This window comes from Vipera ursinii (genome assembly GCF_947247035.1).
Source record: "Vipera ursinii genome assembly, chromosome: 4".
Classification (NCBI taxonomy): Eukaryota; Metazoa; Chordata; class Lepidosauria; order Squamata; family Viperidae; genus Vipera; species Vipera ursinii.
This window is the reverse complement of record NC_139514.1, coordinates 67943289-67964173: the sequence shown is the minus strand read 5'-3', so window position 1 is coordinate 67964173 and position 20885 is coordinate 67943289. Positions and strand designations below refer to the sequence as shown.

The window sequence follows — 20885 nt, the reverse complement described above, 5'->3', positions numbered from 1 at the left end:
ACCTGGCGAAGTGGAGCATCTTCACCAAGTTAGACCTGAGAGAAGCATATTACTGGGTAAGAATAAAGGAGGGGGATGAGTGGAAAACGGCCTTCAACTGCCCCTTTGGGAAGCTACCAATTCAAAGTCATGCCATTTGGACTGCAGGGAGCCCCAGCCGTATTTATGCAGTTGATTAATGAGGTCCTACATGAACAATACAGTGGTGTTCTGGTGTATCTTGATGATATTCTGATATACAGTACGAATATGACTGATCACATAAGACTGGTCAGAGAAGTGTTAAAGAAACTATTGAATGCCAAACTTTATGTCAAATTGTCGAAATGTGAATTTCACCAAACCTGATTAGATTATCTCGGCTATAGAATTTCCAACAAGGGCATCGAAATGGACCCAGCCAAAGTGAAAACTATAATTGAATGGCAGCCCCCAAAGACTCGTAAACAGCTCCAAAGCTTCCTAGGGTTTGCCAATTTCTACCGTCAATTCATTCCCTCTTTTGCCGAGATTGCTCTACCCCTTACAGAACTACTCAAAATGGGCAAGGGAGGGGAAAAACCATGACATGGCCAGCCACTAGCATGGACCATGAGTTGTCAGAAAGTTTTTGAGTATTTAAAAAGACTATTTGCGGCTGAACCAGTTCTAAAGCACCCCTGCCCCAGGGAGCCCTTTGTAATTCAAGCAGATGCCAGCGACGTGGCAGTCGGATCTGTGTTACTACAAAAGAATAAAAGTGAAGTCCTACAACCTTGTGCCTACACCTCTAAGAAATTCACGGAAGGCATAAAGAGATGGACAGTCTGGGTGGGGGCTATTAACCTGGCACCACTATTTAGAAGGGAGCAAGGTGCCTTTTGAAGTATGGACAGATCACAAAAATTTAGAGGCACTAAAAACTCCCCACAAATTGTCCCCAAAGCAAGTGTGATGGGCACAGTACTTTAACCATTTTAACTTTACTTTAAAGTACATACCAGGAAGAAAAAACTTCTTAGCTAATGTGCTATCCTGACTGCCACAGTACAAAAGTGAACGTGAAGGGGTCTACGAGCCAATTATCCCCAGTTCACAACCTGCTGCACAACTCACACCTTGCAGAAGCCCTAATCCTGATGACCCGGGAGTGAAGAAGATAAAACGAGAGCTCCTTAATGATCAATGGTTCAAAGATAATCAAACCTCCCTAACATGCAGGGATGGTTTGGCATACATGGGAGGGAAATTGTATCTACCTGAAACCCTCCGTCTCAATGCTCTCAGACACAGCCATGATGTAAAACAGGCTGGACACTTCAGATATTTAAAAACTCTACACCTCACTCACCAGCAATTTTGGTGGCGGGGACTAAAATGAGATGTAGAAAACTATGTCAAGAGCTGTACTGTATGTGCCACCATGAAAAGAATCCCAGGAAAGACCCCTGGGTTACTGCAACCGGTGGCTGAACCTTCTCAACCATGGGAAGAAATAGCTGTGGATTTTATAGTAGACCTACCCGACAGTAGAGGAAATACTGTCATTTGGACAGTGATAGACCTATTTTCAAAACAGGCTCACTTTATCACCTGCAAAGGACTTCCATCAGCTCAACGCCTGACTAAGTTGTTCCTAAAACATATCTATCGAATACATGGCGCTCCCAAGTGAATAATTTCGGACAGAGGGGTGCAGTTCACAGCGAAATTTTGGAGAAACTTTCTTAAATTAATTGGATCATCTCAAGGCCTATCAACTGCTTTTCGCCCGGCTACTAATGGAGCCACAGAATCCGCCAACAAAATGGTGGAACAATACCTCAGATGCTACATCTCTTACCAACAAGCAAACTGGACCGACCTCCTCCCTTTCGCAGAGGTGGCTTACAATAATTCAGTACATAGCAGTACTTGCTACACTCCTTTCTGTGTAGCCACAGGGAAAGAATTCAACCCCATACCAGAATACCCTCAGTTACCCTCCGCTTCCCAGACTCTTGATCATTGGGTGAGGGGTTGGGAAGAAGTTTGGAAAAATACAAAGGTGGCCTTAAAAAAGACTTTTGAGACCTACAAAAAGCAATCTGACAAAATGAGAGCTCCCCAAAGAACATTCCAAGTTGGGGAAAAGGTCTATTTGTCAACCAAATACCTATGCCTTAAACTACCCAATAAGAAATTGGGACTGAAATTCTTGGGGCCTTTCCACATTGTGAAAATCATCAACCCGGTCACATTAAAATTGAAACTCCCCAGACTTTTGGGAAAAATTCAGCCGGTGTTCCATTGCAGCTTACTGAAACCTTTTCGAGCCTCCACTTTAAGACCTCCCCCTAAGAAAGCTCCTGGACCCCTCATAGTAGCGGGTCAGACCCATTATGAAGTGAAATGTATCCTTGACTCTAGAATCTTTAAGGGAAAATTGCAGCTGGAAACTGACCATAGAGAGAAGCAACCAGGAACTAAAGAGAAATTTCCTAACAGTGAGAACAATCAGCCAGTAAAACAGCTTACTCCAAGAAATTGTGGGCGCTCCCATCACTGGAGATTTTTAAGAAGTGACTAGATGTCTGAGATGTCATAGGTTCTCCTGCTTGAGCACAGGGCTGGACTAAAGACCTCCAAGGTCCCTTCCAGCTCTGTTCTATTCTACTCTATGAAATAGTCTCATCCTGTTTATTATTATACCAGTCATCCTTAAGATGAAGACATTATTTTAATAAGCACCCATTCCTTCAATTCTTTTTTTTGTAATATATTTTATTGATTTCTTTTTAAACATAAATCACTTAATAATTGGTGAACAGTGTGTTGTCTGGGTTACATTTGTAAAACAATCATTAACAATTGATTTCTATAATCCATATTCCACATAATGGTTTTAGTTGATTTCCTCTTTTCCCAAAATATCCTCTTTTGCAAACATAGAGTTAATACAATTCTTATTGTTTTAATAGATAACAATTAAATATATAATTTTCCCAATATTCCTAAAAATAATAATCACATCAGTATAGTATTTCTTTTCTATTCAATCATTCTGGTTGCCTTATCATAGATCCTGTTACAGTCCTTATTTTAGTTTGTTTCTCCCACCAAATTCTAAGTATTCTCACTGGTCAAGATTTTCTCAAAAATTAATTACATTTAAAAATGTAACACTATTTTTTGATATGAACCATCTCACACTTTTACATTTCTTAAGGAATAAATAAAATAATGGAAAAAAAGAAAGGAGAGCAAGAGTAAAGAAACATAAAAAATAACATACTACTTAAAATATATATCCCTCCTAAGCTAATATATATTTTCCTAAATTTCTTATTCTTTTTAACATAATTAAAAATAAGTTTAATCTCTGTTCCTGGAGGAAGCTGATTATCTGGACCCGTACCAATCGGGTCTTAGGCCCAGGTACAGCATGGAGATGGCATTGGTCGCGCTGGTGAATGATCTCTGGCGGGCTCGGGACGGGTTGTTCCTCTGTCCTAGTCCTATTAGACCTCTCAGCAGCTTTTGATACCATCGACCATGGTATCTTACTGCAGCGCCTCAGGGGGTTGGGAGTGGGTGGCACTGTTCTACAGTGGTTCTCCTCCTACCTGCTGGGCCGCTCGCAGTCAGTGTTGATGGGAGGGCAGAAGTTCGCCCCGAGGCCTCTCATTTGTGGAGTCCCTCAGGGGTCGGTCCTCTCTCCCCTCTTGTTCAACATCTATATGAAGCCGCTGGGTGAGCTCATTCGTGGTTTCGGGGTGGGGTATCATCAGTATGCTGATGATACCCAGCTTTTTCTTTCCACCCCGAACCAACCCAGTGATGCCCTCGACGTGATGTCCTGTTGTCTGGAGGTGGTCCAGGTTTGGATGGGGAGAAACAGGCTTTGACTCAATCCTGCCAAGACTGAGTGGCTGTGCATACCGGCATCTCGGATTAACCAGTCTATTCCATTGTTAACTATGAGGGGTGAGGTGTTACCCCCCGTAGATAGGGCCCGCAACTTGGGTGTCCTCCTGGACTCACGGCTCAGTTTGGAAGATCATATAGGAGCCGTGGCCAGGGGGGCTTTTGCCCAGGTTCGCCAGGTGCGCCAGTTGCGGCCCTATCTGGACCAAGACACCCAACGTACAGTCACTCATGCGCTTGTGACCTCCCGGATAGACTACTGCAATGCTCTCTACATGGGGCTACCCTTGAGGACCACTCGGAGGCTTCAGCTGGTGCAGAATGCAGACGCGCGAGTTGTGATGGGGGTCTCCCGATACTCCCATGTAACGCCTCTTCTCCGCGAGCTGCATTGGCTTCCAGTTGCCCTCCGGGTGAGATTCAAGGTGCTGGTGATGACCTATAAAGCCCTAAATGGCATGGGTTCAGATTATCTTAGGGAGCACCTGCTGCCAGCACCCACTTCCTATCGTCCTGTGCGCTCCCACAGGGAGGGCCTCCTCAGGGTCCCACCGGTCAGGGAATGCTGGCGGGTGATCCCCAGGGGGAGAGCGTTCTCGGTGGGCGCGCCTGCCCTATGGAATCAGCTGCCTGTGGAACTCCAGATCGCCCCCAACCTTTGCTCATTTCGCCAGGACCTAAAAACTTGGCTATTTGACTTAGCCGGTCTGGACTGAGGGGTTTTAAGGTTTTAAATTTTCAATTTTAAACTGTTTTGGGGGCTATTAATTTAATTTTATTTTAATTTGTACATTGCACTGTTTTAATTTGCCCTGTAAACCGCCCTGAGTCCTTCGGGAAAAGGGCGGTATATAAATCGAAACAAATAAATAAATAAATTTAATACATCTAGTCATCTAGTCCTTTAACTCTTATTCAAAACATTTATTATCCATTATAATTTTCTTAAATTCAATCACATTTAAGTATCTACAACATTTCCTTTATTTAAGTCATTTCAACTTTTTTATATTACTCATATCAAGAAAGAGAACAAACAAAGGGGGGAAAGCATATTATATTATTTAGGGAATTCATCCCTCTTAAAATGACATATATATTCCAAAACTTTTCTATTTCTTTAACCATATTCAAACAAATGTTTCTTTTTAAGTATTCTCTCTGGTAAGTCCCATCATCTATTTTCTTGGTTTCCACTTTAGTCTTTTTCTTTTGCCCAGTATCTTTCTTAATCAATGTATTTTGCTAAATCAAAAAGTTTTTCCGTATGTTCATAAATGTTGCTGTAGATGTAAAAAATAAATCAGGTGAAGTGTCTTTATACGGGGCTTCTGCCTTTCTATGTTGGTTGAAAATCTTTTTCTTTCTCTCTGCTTCTCTTATCATTTCCTTTCTCTCCAATGTTCCTGACATCTCTACAGTCCATTTTATCCAATCTGTTTTCTTGTCCTTAGATTTATTTTGTAGTCTTAAGGAATAAGTTGTTTTTTCCAATTCTTGTGATTTTTTTCCCACTAGGATTAAATCATGTTTCCTTGTTTTGTTAAGTTCCATCTTTAAGTTTCTATTCTCACTTCTATATCCATTTATCTGTTTTATCTGCTCCTTCTCTGTTGTTGTTTTCTGGGAATTTTTTTGTTGTAGAGTTAACTTAGAAATAGATTGATTTATATTTTCAGAGTTGTTTTGGATTTCTTTGTGGTTTAAAGTCATTGTTATTTGAATTAGTTGCAGTATACTATATATCTCCTCCTGTGAAGTATTTATGTTTTCTTGATATGTTCTTTCTACATGTCTCTGATCCATGATGGCCAAGAATTTGAGTTTTTCTCTTCCTTTCTTTTCTCTGCAAATAGCTTTAGAGTCCCAATTGAATGTTGTTATTGTTTGTTAGATGCGAAGTCGTGTCCAACCCATCGCGATCCTATAGACAATGTTTCTCCAGGCCTTCCTGTCCTCTACCACCTTCTGGAGTCAAAATAAAAACAAATGCAGTGCATGGTTGTAACAGCCGAGGTCACATTGTTAATCTGTTTTGGAAAGCAGGCATCACATTTCCTTCCTTTGGTTTTGTAATTCACTGGAGTCAAAATGGCGCCCTGGACAGTGAAATGGGTTTGGATAAACAGAGCAACAAAGGATCCACTACCCATGGCTGGGTTTAATCTGATCCAGATCTTTCTCTTGAAATAATGTCATAATTGCAGCAGAACATTTTTACACTAATCGAGGTTTTGCTCCTCTAAAATGGGGACAAAGGACTGGAGAGAGGGGAATAATAAAATATCAGAAGGCAAGACCCCCTTCTCACCCAAAAGGAAACTTTTTAGTCTTTTCCAGCAGCCTCCTTTTTATTTTTCTCTTTCTGAATGTTTTGTTCTTTTTTCAGTATTTTTGGTGACTATCTTTCTAGTAATCCCTTCTTTATATCCTTTGTTGTTGTTGTTAGCTGCGAAGTCGTGTCCGACCCATTGCGACCCTATGGACAATGTTCCTCCAGGCCTTCCTGTCCTCTACCATCTTCTGGAGTCCATTTAAGCTCACGCCTACTGCTTCAGTGACTCCATCCAGCCACCTCATTCTCTGTCGTCCCATTCTTCTATTGCCTCAATCTTTCCCAGCATTAGGCTCTTCTCCAGTGAGTCCTTCCTTCTCATTAGGTGGCCAAAGTATTTGAGTTTTAGCTTCAGGAACTGGCCTTCTAAAGAGCAGTCAGGGTTGATCTCCTCTAGGACTGACCGGTTTGATCGCCTTGCAGTCCAAGGGACTCGCAGGAGTCTTCTCCAGCACCACAGTTCAAAGGCCTCAATTCTTTGGTGCTCAGCCTTTTTTATGGTCCAGCTTTCACTGCCACACATTGCACCTGGGAAGACCATAGCCTTGACTATACGCACTTTTGTTGACAGGGTGATGTCTCTGCTTTTTAGTGTGCTGTCTAGATTTGCCATGGCTTTCCTCCCCAGGAGCAAGCGTCTTTTAATTTCTTGGCTACAGTCCCCATCTGCAGTGATCTTGGAGCCCAGGAAAATAAAATCTGTCACTACCTCCATTTCTTCTCCATCTATTTGCCAGGAATTGAGAGGGCCGGATGCCATGATCTTGGTTTTCTTAATGTTAAGTTTCAACCCAAGTTTTGCACTCTCCTTTTTTACCCGCAACAAGAGGCTCTTTAGTTCTTCTTCACTTTCTGCCATTAGAGTGGCATCATCTGCATATCTTAGGTTGTTAATATTTCTCCCGGCAATCTTAATTCCAACTTTTGATTCATCTAGCCCTGCCTTTCTCATGATGTGCTCTGCATATAAGTTAAATAGGCAGGGCGACAGTATACAGCCTTGCCGGACTCCTTTCCCAATTTTGAACCAATCAGTGGTTCCGTGTCCAGTTCTCACTGTTGCTTCTTGACCCGCATATAGATTTCTCAAGAGACAAATAAGATGGTCTGATGCTCCCATCTCTTTAAGACCTTGCCACAGTTTGTTGTGATCCACACAATCAAAGGCTTTAGCATAGTCAATGAAGCAGAAGTAAATGTTTTTCTGGAACTCCCTTGCTTTCTCCATGACCCAATTGAATAGATATTTGTAATCCAAATAGTTCAAAAAAGATTTTTTCCTGAAATTTATAATTCTGTTCTCTACAGCCCAGATTATTTTCTTTTTTTGTCACAGCTGTCCTTTGTTGTTTATTTATTTATTTAATACTATTTCTATACCGCCCTTCTCCCGAAGGACTCAGGGCGGTGAACAGGGCAAGAATAAAAATACAAATTACAAAAGTTAAAACAAGACTAAATAAATGCCCACATACTAAAATACATCTTTAAAACCTAATAAAATAACAATAGCAACCCCCCCCCCAATCCCCTCATCAAGCCAGGCCAGCTTGTTCAAAAAAGTATGTTTTTAGCTCGCGGCGAAAGGAGCGAAGGTCGGGCACCGTCCGGAGCTCAACCGGTAGCTGGTTCCATAGCTCCGGGGCGCCCACAGAGAAGGATCTCCCCCTGGGGGCCACCAGTCGACATTCTCTGACCGGTGGCACCCTGAGGAGGCCCTCTCTGTGGGAACGCACAGGGCGGAGAGAAGTCGATGCCGGCAGCAGGTGTTCCCTCAGGTACTCCGGACCCCTGCCATGTAGGGCTTTGAATACCATTACTAGTACCTTGAATCTCACCCGGAAGGCAACTGGTAATCAATGCAGCTCACAGAGCAGAGGTGTAACGTGGGAGTATCGGGAGACTCCCAACACAACTCTCGCGGCTGCATTCTGTACCAGTTGGAGCTTCCGGGTGGTCCTCAAGGGCAGCCCCATGTAGAGAGCGTTGCAGTAGTCTAGTCGAGAGGTCACAAGCGCATGAGTGACCGTGCATAGATCATCCCAGCTTAGATAGGGCCGCAACTGGCGCACCAGGCGAACCTGGGCGAAAGCCCCCCTAGTCACAGATCCTATATGGTCTTCCAGGGTGAGCCGTGAATCTAGGAGGACTCCCAAGTTGCGAGCCCTATCTACGGGGGGTAATAGTTCACCCCCCATAGTGAGAAGTGGAATGTCCGAATAAACCCGGGATGAAGGTGTGCAAAGCCACTCGATCTTGTCGGGGTTGAGTTGAAGTCTGTTCCTCCCCATCCAGACCCAAACCGCCTCCAGGCAACGGGACATCACGTTGAGGGCATCACTGGGGTGGTTTGGGGTCGAAAGGAAAAGCTGGGTATCATCAGCATACTGATGATACCCAACTCCAAAACCACGAATGATCTCACCCAGCTGTTTCATATAGATGTTGAACAGGACAGGCGAGAGGACCGACCCCTGAGGAACTCCACAAATGAGAGACCTCGCGGTCGACCTCTGCCCTCCTGCCAACACTGACTGCGAACGTCCCTGGAGATAGGGGGAGAACCACTGTAAAACCGTGCCTCCCACTCCCAATCCCCTGAGACGCCGCAGCAAGATACCATGGTCGATGGTATCGAAAGCCGCTGAGAGGTCTAATAGGACCAGAACAGAGGAATGCCCCCTGTCCCAAGCCCTCCAGAGATCATTCACCAGCGCGACCAATGCCGTCTCCGTGCTGTACCCGGGCCTGAAACCCGATTGGTCCGGGTCTAGATAATCCGCTTCATTCAGGACCAGAGGGAGCTGATGTGCCACCACACTCTCAACAACCTTCGCAAGAAAGCGAAGGTTGGAGACAGGACGAATGTTGTTCAATACAGCTGGGTCCAAGGCAGGCTTCTTGAGGAGAGGCCTCACCACCGCCTCTTTCAAGACGGCAGGGAAGGTACCCTCACTCAGAGAAGCCGATATAACTGCCTGGAACCAGCTACGTGTCCTCTCCCGGACTGCATAGACCTGTTCTGTACCAGCCTGCTACCGGCCTTACAGAAAGGCAACCCCTGTACAAACGGCAGAGGCTGGAAAGCGTCTGAGGCTGGAAAACGTCTGCCAAGTTTAATACACAAACAAACAACAGAACATGAAACAAGATACCGGAACTTTGATCCTCAAACGGAGCGGTTGCTTTCAGCAACCAGCCCTTCCCCAAACACTCCCTTTATTAGAGTTCAGGGCGTGGCCTCCCTGTGCCTCCTCCCGAGAAGTCCCACAGCCTTTCTCTGCTTGCTCCTGCTTGACTGCCTCCTGCGTCGGGCATCCTTGAACAGGGCCAGCTGTGGGTCATCATCATCCGCACTCTCGGCCTTGCGCAGCTGAGTCTCCACCAAGTAAGAGGGGCCTGGCTGGGGGCTCTGCGAAGCCTCCAAGCCATCATCAGCAACTTCGTCTTCAACACCCTCCTCCTCCCCCTCGTCTGAGTCATCCGAGTCATCCGACCCGGCTGCCGGACCCACAGGCTGACCCTGAATCACAACACGACCAGCCAGGAAGGGCACGGGTCCAATAAACATGTGGTGGTGCTCAGCCTCCCCATGATCCTGTCCACTTCCTCTGGAGTCACAGAATCAAACTCCTCCCAGGTGATATCGACAAGACCGCCCGCGTCCTGCTCGACAGACTCTGCCCAGTCAGAGTCCAGACCGGTCCGAATCCGAGCGATTTTGTCCGACAGATGCTGGTTAAACTCCTCGGCACGACCCTGCAAGGGTTCCTCCCTCACCTCCTGATTCAGGAGGGAGCGAGTCACCCTAAACAGGGTGGCCAGGCGATTATCTGTGGACGCGATAAGGGTGGCGAAGTGGTTAGACCTCGCCTCCCTTATCGCAGTGAGATAAGATCTAGTATAGGTTCTTAGTCGCAATCGGTCGGATTCCGATCGGCTGGATCTCCAACCGCTCTCTAGGCCCCGTCTCCGACGCTTCATCTCCCGGAGCTCCGCGGAGAACCATGGAGCTCGACGGGATCTGCACCGGGCAGGGGCCGCAGGGGTACAACTCGGTCAAGAGCCTCAGTGGCTGCCCTTTCCCAGGCTTCCACTAAGGCGTCTGCCGAGCTGTGAGCAAGGGAGGCAGGTGGGGACCCCAGCGCCGCCTGGAACCTCTGGGGATCCATTAAGCGTCTGGGGCGGTACCATTTAATTGGTTCCACACACCCACGGCGGGGGGTGGCAAAATGGAAGACCAGCCGCAGGAGATGATGATCGGTCCATGACAGGGGCATAACAATTGGGGAGCCCCCACCAAGATCATCTAACCACCGTCCAGATAAGAAAACTAAGTCAAGAGTGTGGCCTCCCTCATGAGTCGGTCCTGAAATTACTTGCGTCAGGTCCATGGCCATCATGGAAGCCATGAACTCCCGAGCCAACTCAGATGATCCTCCCAGCGATGGTAGATTGAAGTCCCCCAAAACTATAAGTTTCGGGAACTCAATCACCAACCCAGTGAGGACATCGAGAAGCTCAGGCAGGGCTGCTGCTATGTGACTAGGCGAAAGGTACACCAGCAGCAAGCCCAACTGCGCACCAGGGCCGCATCTCAAAAAGAGAGACTCACACCCGACTATCTGGGGAACGGTGGCCTCCCGCGGACACAAGGTCTCCCTCATAACAACAGCCACACCCCCACCCCTACCCTGAGCCCGAGGCCGGTGTAGCACCCGGAAACCTGGTGGGCAAAGGTCAACCAGAGGAATCCCTCCCTCTGGGCCCAACCAAGTCTCCGTGATGCAAGCCAGGTCCGCCTGCTCACCCTCGACCAAGTCACGGACGAGAGGAGCTTTATTAGCGACAGACCTGGCATTCAAGTACACCAGCCGGAGCTCAGGAGGCTGCACATCCTCACTCCCAGAGCCCCGGGGCGGAGCCAGAGGGTCGGAGTGCCCCACCGCTTTTAAGCAGCGGAGAGGCCTTCCCTGAGGACGATACGGCCCTCTGCTCCTGCACCTGCTGCCATTCCCTAACGTCGTGGGAATAGGTATTCCCACAACCAGCCCTGGAGCCCTGGAGGCAACCGGCCCCCACTCCTCCCCCCCCCGCGAACTACCTTGGCACTGGCCTGAACAGAGGCTGTTGGACTGCCCCCCTTTGAAAGTCACAAACACAAATGAGCTTTTCCCAAGTTTTGCCAACTCTTATATTAAAGTCATAGCTCTCATAATCTTCTTCCACCACTAGGTGTCAGCAACTATTTGTTTTTCAATTTCCAAAATGAACAATTATCTTTAAAATGAGAGTCTTAGCCATTCAAACAATTTTAGATTTATTCAGATATAAGTTTTAAATTTCAGATTTTATACTTATTTCACTTCCACATGTTTTGATCCTCCATAAAAAGATTAATTCACCACTTCCATTAGTTTAAGGGTTGGGTGGAAATCCCCCTCCTTCCCTTTCGGAGATATTTTGCTTTTTGGGGATCTTTTCCAGAAAATTAAATGTAGAATAGAAAAGAGAAGATCAAATTCCTCACCCAGTTTCAAGCACGCTGTTCACAGTTGTGCTGGTTAGTACTTTTGGACTTCGGTTGCTAGTAGCTTGGGCTGGTCGATGCAATACCACCAGCCTTTCTCCTGTCGGGTTAGAAGGCTTTCCCCAAGTCAAATAGAATGGCCGCTGCTGTTCCAGAATCACTGGAACACCCTTCTTTCTTTGTCGCCTTTCTGGGGTCACTTAGACCCATTTAGGGTCCCCACGCAGGGCAAAATTAGCCGCAGGGGTGCAGGGAATCCGCAAGCCCATGACCGGTCGCTACCACACAAAACTGGAAGTCCCCATTCTTTCAATTCTTCGTTAAGGTGGTGTTGATGAATCATATAAAACAGTTCAATTTCAAGGAAGGTATCAGGGCCATGTCCAAACAGACAAGTAGGGATATATCATAATTTAATGAACAGCTTTCCATATCATTGTAAGCCAGTTTAATGTACTGGTTAAGGTATTTATGTTATACAAGTAGGACTGAAAAGACTCAGTCATTTGGTGACTTTGGTCAGTAGTACATTCTAGGCAAAACTGGGTCTGGAACACCTCGTCATGGCCAACTTGCCTTGACCATCTTGCCACAGCCAACTCACCATGAGATAACTCACCATGACCAACTCACTGCAGGACAAGAGTCACACTCATATCAAGAAACAGTGGATTAGAATCATTAAAGAAAGGATGCCAAAGGAGAGACAAAATTAAATGTGAACGACAAAAAATAAAATATTTTTTAATAATTCTAAATAATTAAATAGAACTGTTGAATTGTCCTGCGGGAGTTGTCATATTCTGGGCAGAACTACCTCACAAGATTTTTTTGTGCAGATAAAATGAAGAGATTGTCATGTAAATTGCTTTTATCTTTGATAAGTGATGAATGATAGTATAATGAAAAAAATGAGTGCTTAGAACTATTTGTAGTATGAGAAAAAACCATCAATAATTTTTTTTCAATTTCATATTTTTCCTCTGAGGTCTTACTCTAGCACATCTGTTGAAGATACAATGAACAAAGGGGGAGAACCACCAGCTCTTCCACCAAGACCTCAAAAATCACATTCCAGAGCTTCCTCTTTAGACTTAAATAAAATTTTTCAGCAAAACACTCAAGGTAAGCTATAGAAGGCTTTAAACTTCCCCAGAAGTTTAAATAATAGTATAAAAAATTCAATCAGTTTAAATTCTTACCTGCCAAAGTACTTAAAATATTGTCTGGGTTTCAGTGCTTAGTTTACTAATACATATTAAGTTCATTTCTCTCTGCCTCGTTTTTCTAACCAATGTCCCATGTTCTAAAATAAACTTGAGTCTTCTTTCTCTTTCATTTTCAATGTCAATCTATCCATTTCTGCACATTCTAAAAATTTTTTAATTAACACTTCCTCTGCTGGTAGATCTTCATTTTTCCAATATTGAGCGAATACAATTCTTGCTGCAGTTATTGTATGTAAAATTAAACATATACACTTTATCATAATTACCTACAATTATGCCTAACAAAAATAATTCTGGCTTAAACTCTATATGTTTTTTCATCATTTTCTCTAACCATGTATGCATTCTTAATAAAAATCTTTTAGCTGTAGAGCATGTCCACCAAATATGGTAATAAGTGCCTGGTTTTTGTTTACATTTCCAACAATTTCTTGATATATTTTTAAACATTTTTGCTAGCCTCACAGGTGTTAAATGCCATCTATAAAACATTTTATATAAATTTTCTCTGTATGCTACCTCTTTTGTTATTTTAGAATTTTTTTCCCAAAGGCTTTCCATTTTTCTAGTTCTATAAAAAGGTAAAGGTAAAGGTTCCCCCGCACATGTGTGCTAGTCGTTTCCGACTCTAGGGGCCGGTGCTCATCTCCGTTTCAAAGCCAAAGAGCCAGCGCTTGTCCGAGGACGTCTCCGTGGTCATGTGGCTGGCATGACTAGACACCAAAGGCGCACGGAACGCTGTTACCTTCCCACCGTAGTGGTCCCTATTTTTCTATTTGCATTTTGACGTGCTTTCGAACTGCTAGGTTGGCAGAAGCTGGGACGAGTAACAGGCGCTCACTCTGTTACGCGGCACTCGGGATTCGACCCGCCAAACTGCCGACCTTCTGATCGACAAGCTCAGCGTCCTAACCCACTGAGCCACCGCGTCCCTTTTTTCTAGTTCTATATTATATCCAAAATTCTTTGCCCATGTTATCATTGTTTCTTTAACTTGTTCCTCTTCCATCTTAGCATATATTTATAAAGTTTCTTAATCAATTTTTTCATCTGATGTCAGTAATATCTTATAAAATTCTGTCTGTTCTTTGTAGAATCCATATATTTTAACATCTTTTTCATATCTCATTTAGATTTGCAGATATGGCCACCATGTTAGGTCAATACGCTGTTTTTCTAGTTCTTGTCTATATTTTAATTTTCCTTCTTATGTAGTGATATTGAAAGTATCTGTGAATTTTATTTTTCCCTTACCATAGAAAGGCATGCCATCCAAGTTGTAAGTCATGTCCCTCTAGGTATAGTAATCTCTAAGAGTTATCCACTCTTTTAGCCATGTTAGAAAGGCTGCTTGGCAATATAGATTTCAGTCTGGCAGTCCACATCCTCCATTTTCTTTCGCTTCTTGAAGCATTTGCAATTTTATTCTAGCTTTTTTTCCTTGCCAAATAAATATCAGTATTGATTTGCTTAATTCATCAAAGAAGTTTCTCCCCACTTTCATAGGTATTGTTTGAAACAAAAAGAGTATTTTTGATAAAATATTCATCTTCACTGTTGCTATTCTCCTGAGCATTGAAAGTGGTACGTTTTTCCATTTTTCCGTCAATTTTATTTGTTTTAACAGTTTTACGTAATTATCTTCTTTTATTGTTGCACATCTTGCTGTTAGGTAGATTCCCAAATACTTAACTTTTTTTTACTATTTGAAGACCTGTTTTTCTGATAATTGATTTTTTTGTTTTTCTGTAAGGTTTTTAGTTAACACTTCAGTCTTTTTTCTATTTATTTTCCTTGTCTTGTGCCTTTTTTAATATTAAAGTTTTCAGTAAAATCTCCATTTATGATTATTTTTGTTGTTGTAATAAATTGTTTTAATTATATTTTTAAAGTTTTTTTCAAAATTCCATTTCATCTAGTTGCTGAAACCTTTCTGTGTGTCTAGAAATATTAATGCCATCTGTTTTCCTGGATGAAGTTCATAGTATTCCAAAATGTCTAAAATCATTCTTAGATTATTTTTTATTTGTCTTTCAGGTAGGAATCTATTTTGATCTGTGTGTATAAATTCAGTCAAAAATTTCTTTAGTCTTCTGCTATTATTGAGGCAAAAATTTTGTAGTCCATGTTTAATAAAGATATTGGTCTATAATTCTTTATTTGTGTCAAGTCTTTAGGTATAAAAGTGATATTAGCTTCTGTCCATGTATTTGGTACTTTAGCCTATAAAAGTACTTCATTACATAGTTTTTTTCATTATAGGACTTAAGGTATCTTGTAAAGATTTATAAAACTCTGCGGGTAGTCTGCCTGGACCTAGAGTCTTATAATTTTTTTTGTCTTTTAATAGCCTCTATCATCTCCCATCATTGTTATTTTTTCATTTAAAATATTTTGTATATTCTCTGGAATTTTTGGTAAATCTGCTTTTTTAATATAGTGCTTTATTTTTTCTTGTGAAGTTTCGTCTGTATTGTAAAGTATCTCGTAAAAGTCTTTAATTATTTTTTTGATTGTGTCATTTTGAAACTGTAAATCTCCTTTTGAGTCTTGTAGTTTATTTATCACTTTTTTCTCTCTTTTTTCAGTTTGTAGGCTAGCCACCTCCCCAGTTTATTAGCATTTTCAAAAAAATTCTGTTTAGCTCTTTTAATTTGTTGTGCCTTTTTTCAGCCTCTGCTAAATTTATTTTATGTTTTATTAGTTCCATTTGCTTTTTAAGTATTTTCTTTTGTGGGTCTATTTGTAGTTCTGATTCTAATTTCTTAAGTTCTTCCTGTAGTTTTAACTGGTTTTTTTTTTTGCTTTATTCTTTTTCGCCATGTAAGTTATAGCCAACCCTCTGAAGTATGCTTTAGCCATGTCCCACACATTTTGAAGGGATGTTTCTTCTTTTTTATTTATTTTTAAAAAGAATTCCATTTCCTTTGTTGCTGTTTGTGTACATTCCTTATCCTTTAGTAAAGATTTCTTCATAGACCATCTTAATTTTTTCTCAGTTCCTCTCCAAGTCATCTTTATTGGATTGTGATCTGCCCATATATTAGGTTCTATCTCGATCTGTCATATAATCATACTTAGTTCAGGAGATATCCATATCGTATCAATTCTGGACCATGATTTGTGTCTATTTGAATAAAAGGTATATTGTAATTTTTTTGGATTCTTTTCTGTCCATATATCCTAAATACAAGTTTCTTCTGTCATTTTAAAAAAAGTTTTAGGGAGTATATTTTTCCCATTTTTCCCTATTTTACTCCTTTTATAGTCCAGTGTTCCATCTGCTATTGCACTAAAATCTCCCATATTTTGGTATTCCAATTCCACTATTTTTTATGCAATTTTTAATAGAACTTTTCTTGTTTGTTATTAGGTGCATATATTGCTACTATCAATATTGTTTTTGGCTTATCATTATTTCCACCATCAATATTCTTCCTTCTTCGTCTGCATAGATTTCTTTGGGATTCATTATTTCTTTAATATATAGAGCTATTCTTCTTTTCTTTTGTTGAGCTAATGCGCAATGAAGTTTCCCAATTTTCTGTTGCTTCAACAGTTTGTATTGTTGTTTCTTAATATGTGTTCCTGGGAGACAAATTATATCCATTTTTAATCTTTGTAGATGTGTAAAAAATTTTTTACTTTTTATAGGGGAGTTCAATCCATTTACATTCATTGTAAGAATCCCATTTTCCTTCTCCATCTCCTTCAATTATATATAGGTCTTAACCTTCTAGTTTAGGGCTTTTCAACTGGTGGTATGCATACCACCAGTGGTACGCGAACACCTGGCTGGTGGTACACAAGCCCTAGCTAATTGTAGTGGGGGCTACAGCTGATACAGCCACCCAGAAGCACAGATCAGCTGTAGCCCGGCGCTTCAGTTAGCAAGCAATATGTTTTCTAGAAGCACAAGAAAGTGAGCTGGGTAGAAGCCCAGGATCAGTGTCTGCAGCTACAGCTGAGACGCGCTTCTGCGGAACCACCCAGCTCACTTGCTTGCAGAAAACATACTGCTTGCAAGTTGCATTGTCCCAGGGAGATCACGTGATCCTCTTTTGCAACCTTCTGAGAAGCAAAGTCAAGCTGGATTCAAACAACTCTGGAACTTAACTGCAGGGATTCACCAAACAAACTTGGCAAGAGAAATTCGTAAAATGGGGCAAAATTTCAACAGAGTCGGAAGTCAATGCTTTTCCTTTCTTATTTCCCCTTGCCCCACATTTTTCCCTTCCCTTTTCCCTCCCCTATTTTCCTACTATTTTCTCTTATATTTTTGTATTATATATTATAAGGGACACGGTGGCTCAGTGGGTTAGGATGCTGAGCTTGTCGATCAGAAGGTCGGCAGTTGGGCGGGTCGAATCCCGAGTGCCGCGTAACAGAGTGAGCGCCTGTTACTCGTCCCAGCTTCTGCCAACCTAGCAGTTCCGTGCGCCTTTGGCGTCTAGTCATGCCGTCCACATAACCATGGAGATGTCCTCGGACAAGCGCTGGCTCTTTGGCTTTGAAACGGAGATGAGCACCGGCCCCTAGAGTTGGAAACGACTAGCACGCATGTGCGGGGGAACCGTTACCTTATTATATATTATAAACTAATAAAAAATTAAAACGTACAACCTAGTGAAAAAAGGTCCATCCTTAACAGCATTAAACTGCCTGCCTGTTATTTTAGACAAACTCTTTGAATTTCAACAAGAAATCCAAGAAGAAATCAGCATGATTGCACAAAGATATCTCTGATAAACTGAAAGACAGAAAGGATAAGTACAAAAAAAGGAAAGAGGGACATATAACTAAGACAGAATATCAGCAGATAGCTTGAATATCAGCAGATAGCTTGAATGCAGAGAAGTCAGGAAAGCAAAGTCAAAGATAATAAAAAAAAAGTTTCTTTCCACATATAAATAACAAGCAAAAAGTCAAGGAAACAGATGGTCCACTAAAGAGAGAAGATGGCAAGGTAGTAACAGGCAGTAGTGAGAAAGCAGAGCTTTCTTTGCATGAGTTTTCATGCAAAAAGAAACTAACCCAGCCTACCAAAAACCTAACTTTAAAAGACAGACTAGGAATAAAAATTAAAATAAGCAAGAAAATGGTTAGAGAACACCTATCTGATCTTGATGAATATAAATTCTGCTTGAACAGGGGGCTGGACTAGAAGATCTCCAAGGTCCCTTCCGGCTTTATTCTATTCTAAAAAATCACCAGGACCTGATGGATTACATCCCAGAATTCCGAAGGAGCTGGCATATGTTATCTCAAAACCATTGTACCATATCTTTAAAAAATCCTGGAGCACCGGGAACTGCCAGAGAATTGGAAAAATGCTGATGTAGTTCCCATCTTCAAAAAAGGAAAAATAACAGACCCAGGAAACTACAGACCAATCAGCCTGACATCAATACCTGGGAAGATACTGGAAAAAATAATCAAAAATCAGATCTGTGAACATCTACAAACAAATAAATTTATAACAAGTAGCCAGCATGGGTTTGTCAAAAACAGATCATGTGAAACCAATCTTATTCTTTGACAAAGTGACTAACTTAGTAGACCAGCGAAATGCTGTGGACATAGTATACTTAGTGTCAGGGTTCTGATAGACAAGACCAAGAGATCGGTTCTGATTGATAGAGTCCTGCCAGGATGGTGGCAGGACATCAACTTCTCTGGCTGGATTATCCAACTTTTTGGCAGACCCCCATCATCAGACCCTCTTCAGTGGCCGGAGCAGCTGCTTGCGCTCTGATACCGAAATCCCCTGCTGAGACCAGCAGCAGATTCCTCTTTTCTCTCCATAGCAAGATCTTCACTGAGTCTTCGCTGTCCTCCCAAAGTGGTGGGTAGGGAGCCGGGGCTCAGCACCCCAAGAAAGAAAGCATTTTGAATGAGACTTGGTTTAATGTCAGGGTTCTGATATACAAGACCAAACAAATCAGAACTTTGAGTCCTGAAATGTCCTCAAAGAACATGTTTTTTGGTTATATAGTATCGGCATGGTCAAAAGTAAAACCAAGTCTGAAATTCCCTTTGAAAAGAGATAATATTACAAAGATGAACTTCCCACCCCAATGCCATGCAATCAGCTACATTCCCCAATAGAACAGTTTGGCGGGCTTTCTAACCAAATGCTCACACCCACATCTAACTCACAAAAATGACTTGGTTCTCACGGGACAGTAACATGTTTAGACTAGTAGTAATCCTCCACACCTCCTCCATTCTTGTGGCAACCTAGAAGGAGCAAAATGGCTGCAGCCAGGTTCATTGTAGAGTTGACACAGACTTCAGCAAGGAATTAGACAATGTAGACCACAACCTACTTCTTGGTGAGCTAGAAAAATGTGAGACAGACAGCGTCACAACCAGCTGGATTTGTAACTGGCTGATAAATTTTATTCAACGAGTAGTCCTTAATGGTACTACATCTATGGAGGGAAGTTATCGGTTTGTGTACTTGAGTTCCCACCTGCATTATTGTTATGACTAGTTGAGCTCAAGCATTCACCCAATTCCCCCTTCTACATCTGATTTCTAAACAGAAAAAGGAAGCTATAAGCAGAGTAAAGATGGCGGCAATTTCCCTCAGTTGTCAGAGTGGGAACATCCATTGTCATAGTGTTGGGAAGTTCTGTCTTAGACCCAGTACTTTTCAATATCTTTATAAATGACTGAGGTGAGGGAATAGAAGGGGAACTCATCAAATTTGCAGATGACACTAAACTGGCAGGAAGAGCCAGAACCCCAGAAAACAAGCTCCAGATCCAAAAAGATCTTGACAGACTTGAACAATGGGCCCTATCTAGCAACATGAAATTTAATGTGGAGAAAAGCAAGGTTTTACACCTAGCCAGGAAAATCTAAAGTACAAGTCCAGATTAGGTGAACCTGGCTCAAAAACAGTAACTTTGAGAGGGACCTTGGAGTCTGAGTGGACAATCACTTAAACATGAACCAGCAGTGTATGGCAGCAGCCAAAAAAGCTAATACAATCCTTGATTGTATAAATTGAGGCATAGAATCACAATCATATGAAGTATTCGTATTTTATAAATCCTTAGTAAGACCACACCTGGAATACTGCATTCAGTTTTGGTCACCCATTACAAAAAATATGTTGAGATTTTGGAAAAAATGCAAAGAAGAGCAAGGCCTGGAGACAAAAACATATGAAGAACAGTTACAAGAATTGGGTATGACCAGGCTAGAGAAAAGAAGGACTAGGAGTGACATGATAGCCGTATTCCAGTGTTTGAGGGGCTGCCACAAAGAAGAGGGGGGTCAACTTATTTGCCAAAGCACCAGAGGCAGGGCAAGAAACAATGGATGTAAACTACTCAAGGACAGAAGCAACCTGGAATTAAGGAGAAACTTCCTAACAGTGAGAACAATTAACCAGTGGAGCAGCTTGCCTTCAGAAGTTGTAGGTGCTTAATCCCTGGAGGTTTTTAAGAAAAGACTGGACAGCCATCTGTCTGAAATGGTATAGGGTTTCCTGCTTGAGCAAGGGTTGGACTCGAAGCCTCCAAGGTCCCTTCCGGCTGTTTTGTGATTAAACTCTGATTTTTGCTTACATGCTTAGAACTCTGTGACTGAGTATAATACAGAAGCATTACTACTTTGAAAAAAGTCAGATACTCCAAAACATAATTGTATAAATATTTCGTAAATAGCTTACATTCAAATTTTGTATAGTCAGATTTATCTGTTCTATGTGCTTTGATTGCTAAAATCCCGAATCTCTAGAAATGGCTTATTTTTCAGAGCTGAGAAATTGGTTTAATGTAAACTTGTTGTGAACAAAGCCATAATGAGTGTCATATTTTTCAATGGAGCACCAGTGCTACAGAGATATTACACTTCGAACTGTGAATAGCTGTTGTTTTTAATCCCCTTCCAA

General features: G+C 42.2%; 1 protein-coding gene across 1 annotated transcript in view; it reads left to right on the top strand.

Annotated features, from left to right (window-relative positions):
• REPS2 (RALBP1 associated Eps domain containing 2) overlaps window positions 1-20885 on the top strand; it is a gene marked incomplete at its 5' end in the record, with an annotated part of 120916 nt that overhangs the window by 72326 nt on the left and 27705 nt on the right. The window contains one exon of the mRNA XM_083361282.1: window positions 12739-12875. Coding sequence (XP_083217408.1) covers window positions 12739-12875 — 137 coding nt within the window. The remainder of the gene's footprint in view (window positions 1-12738; window positions 12876-20885) is intronic.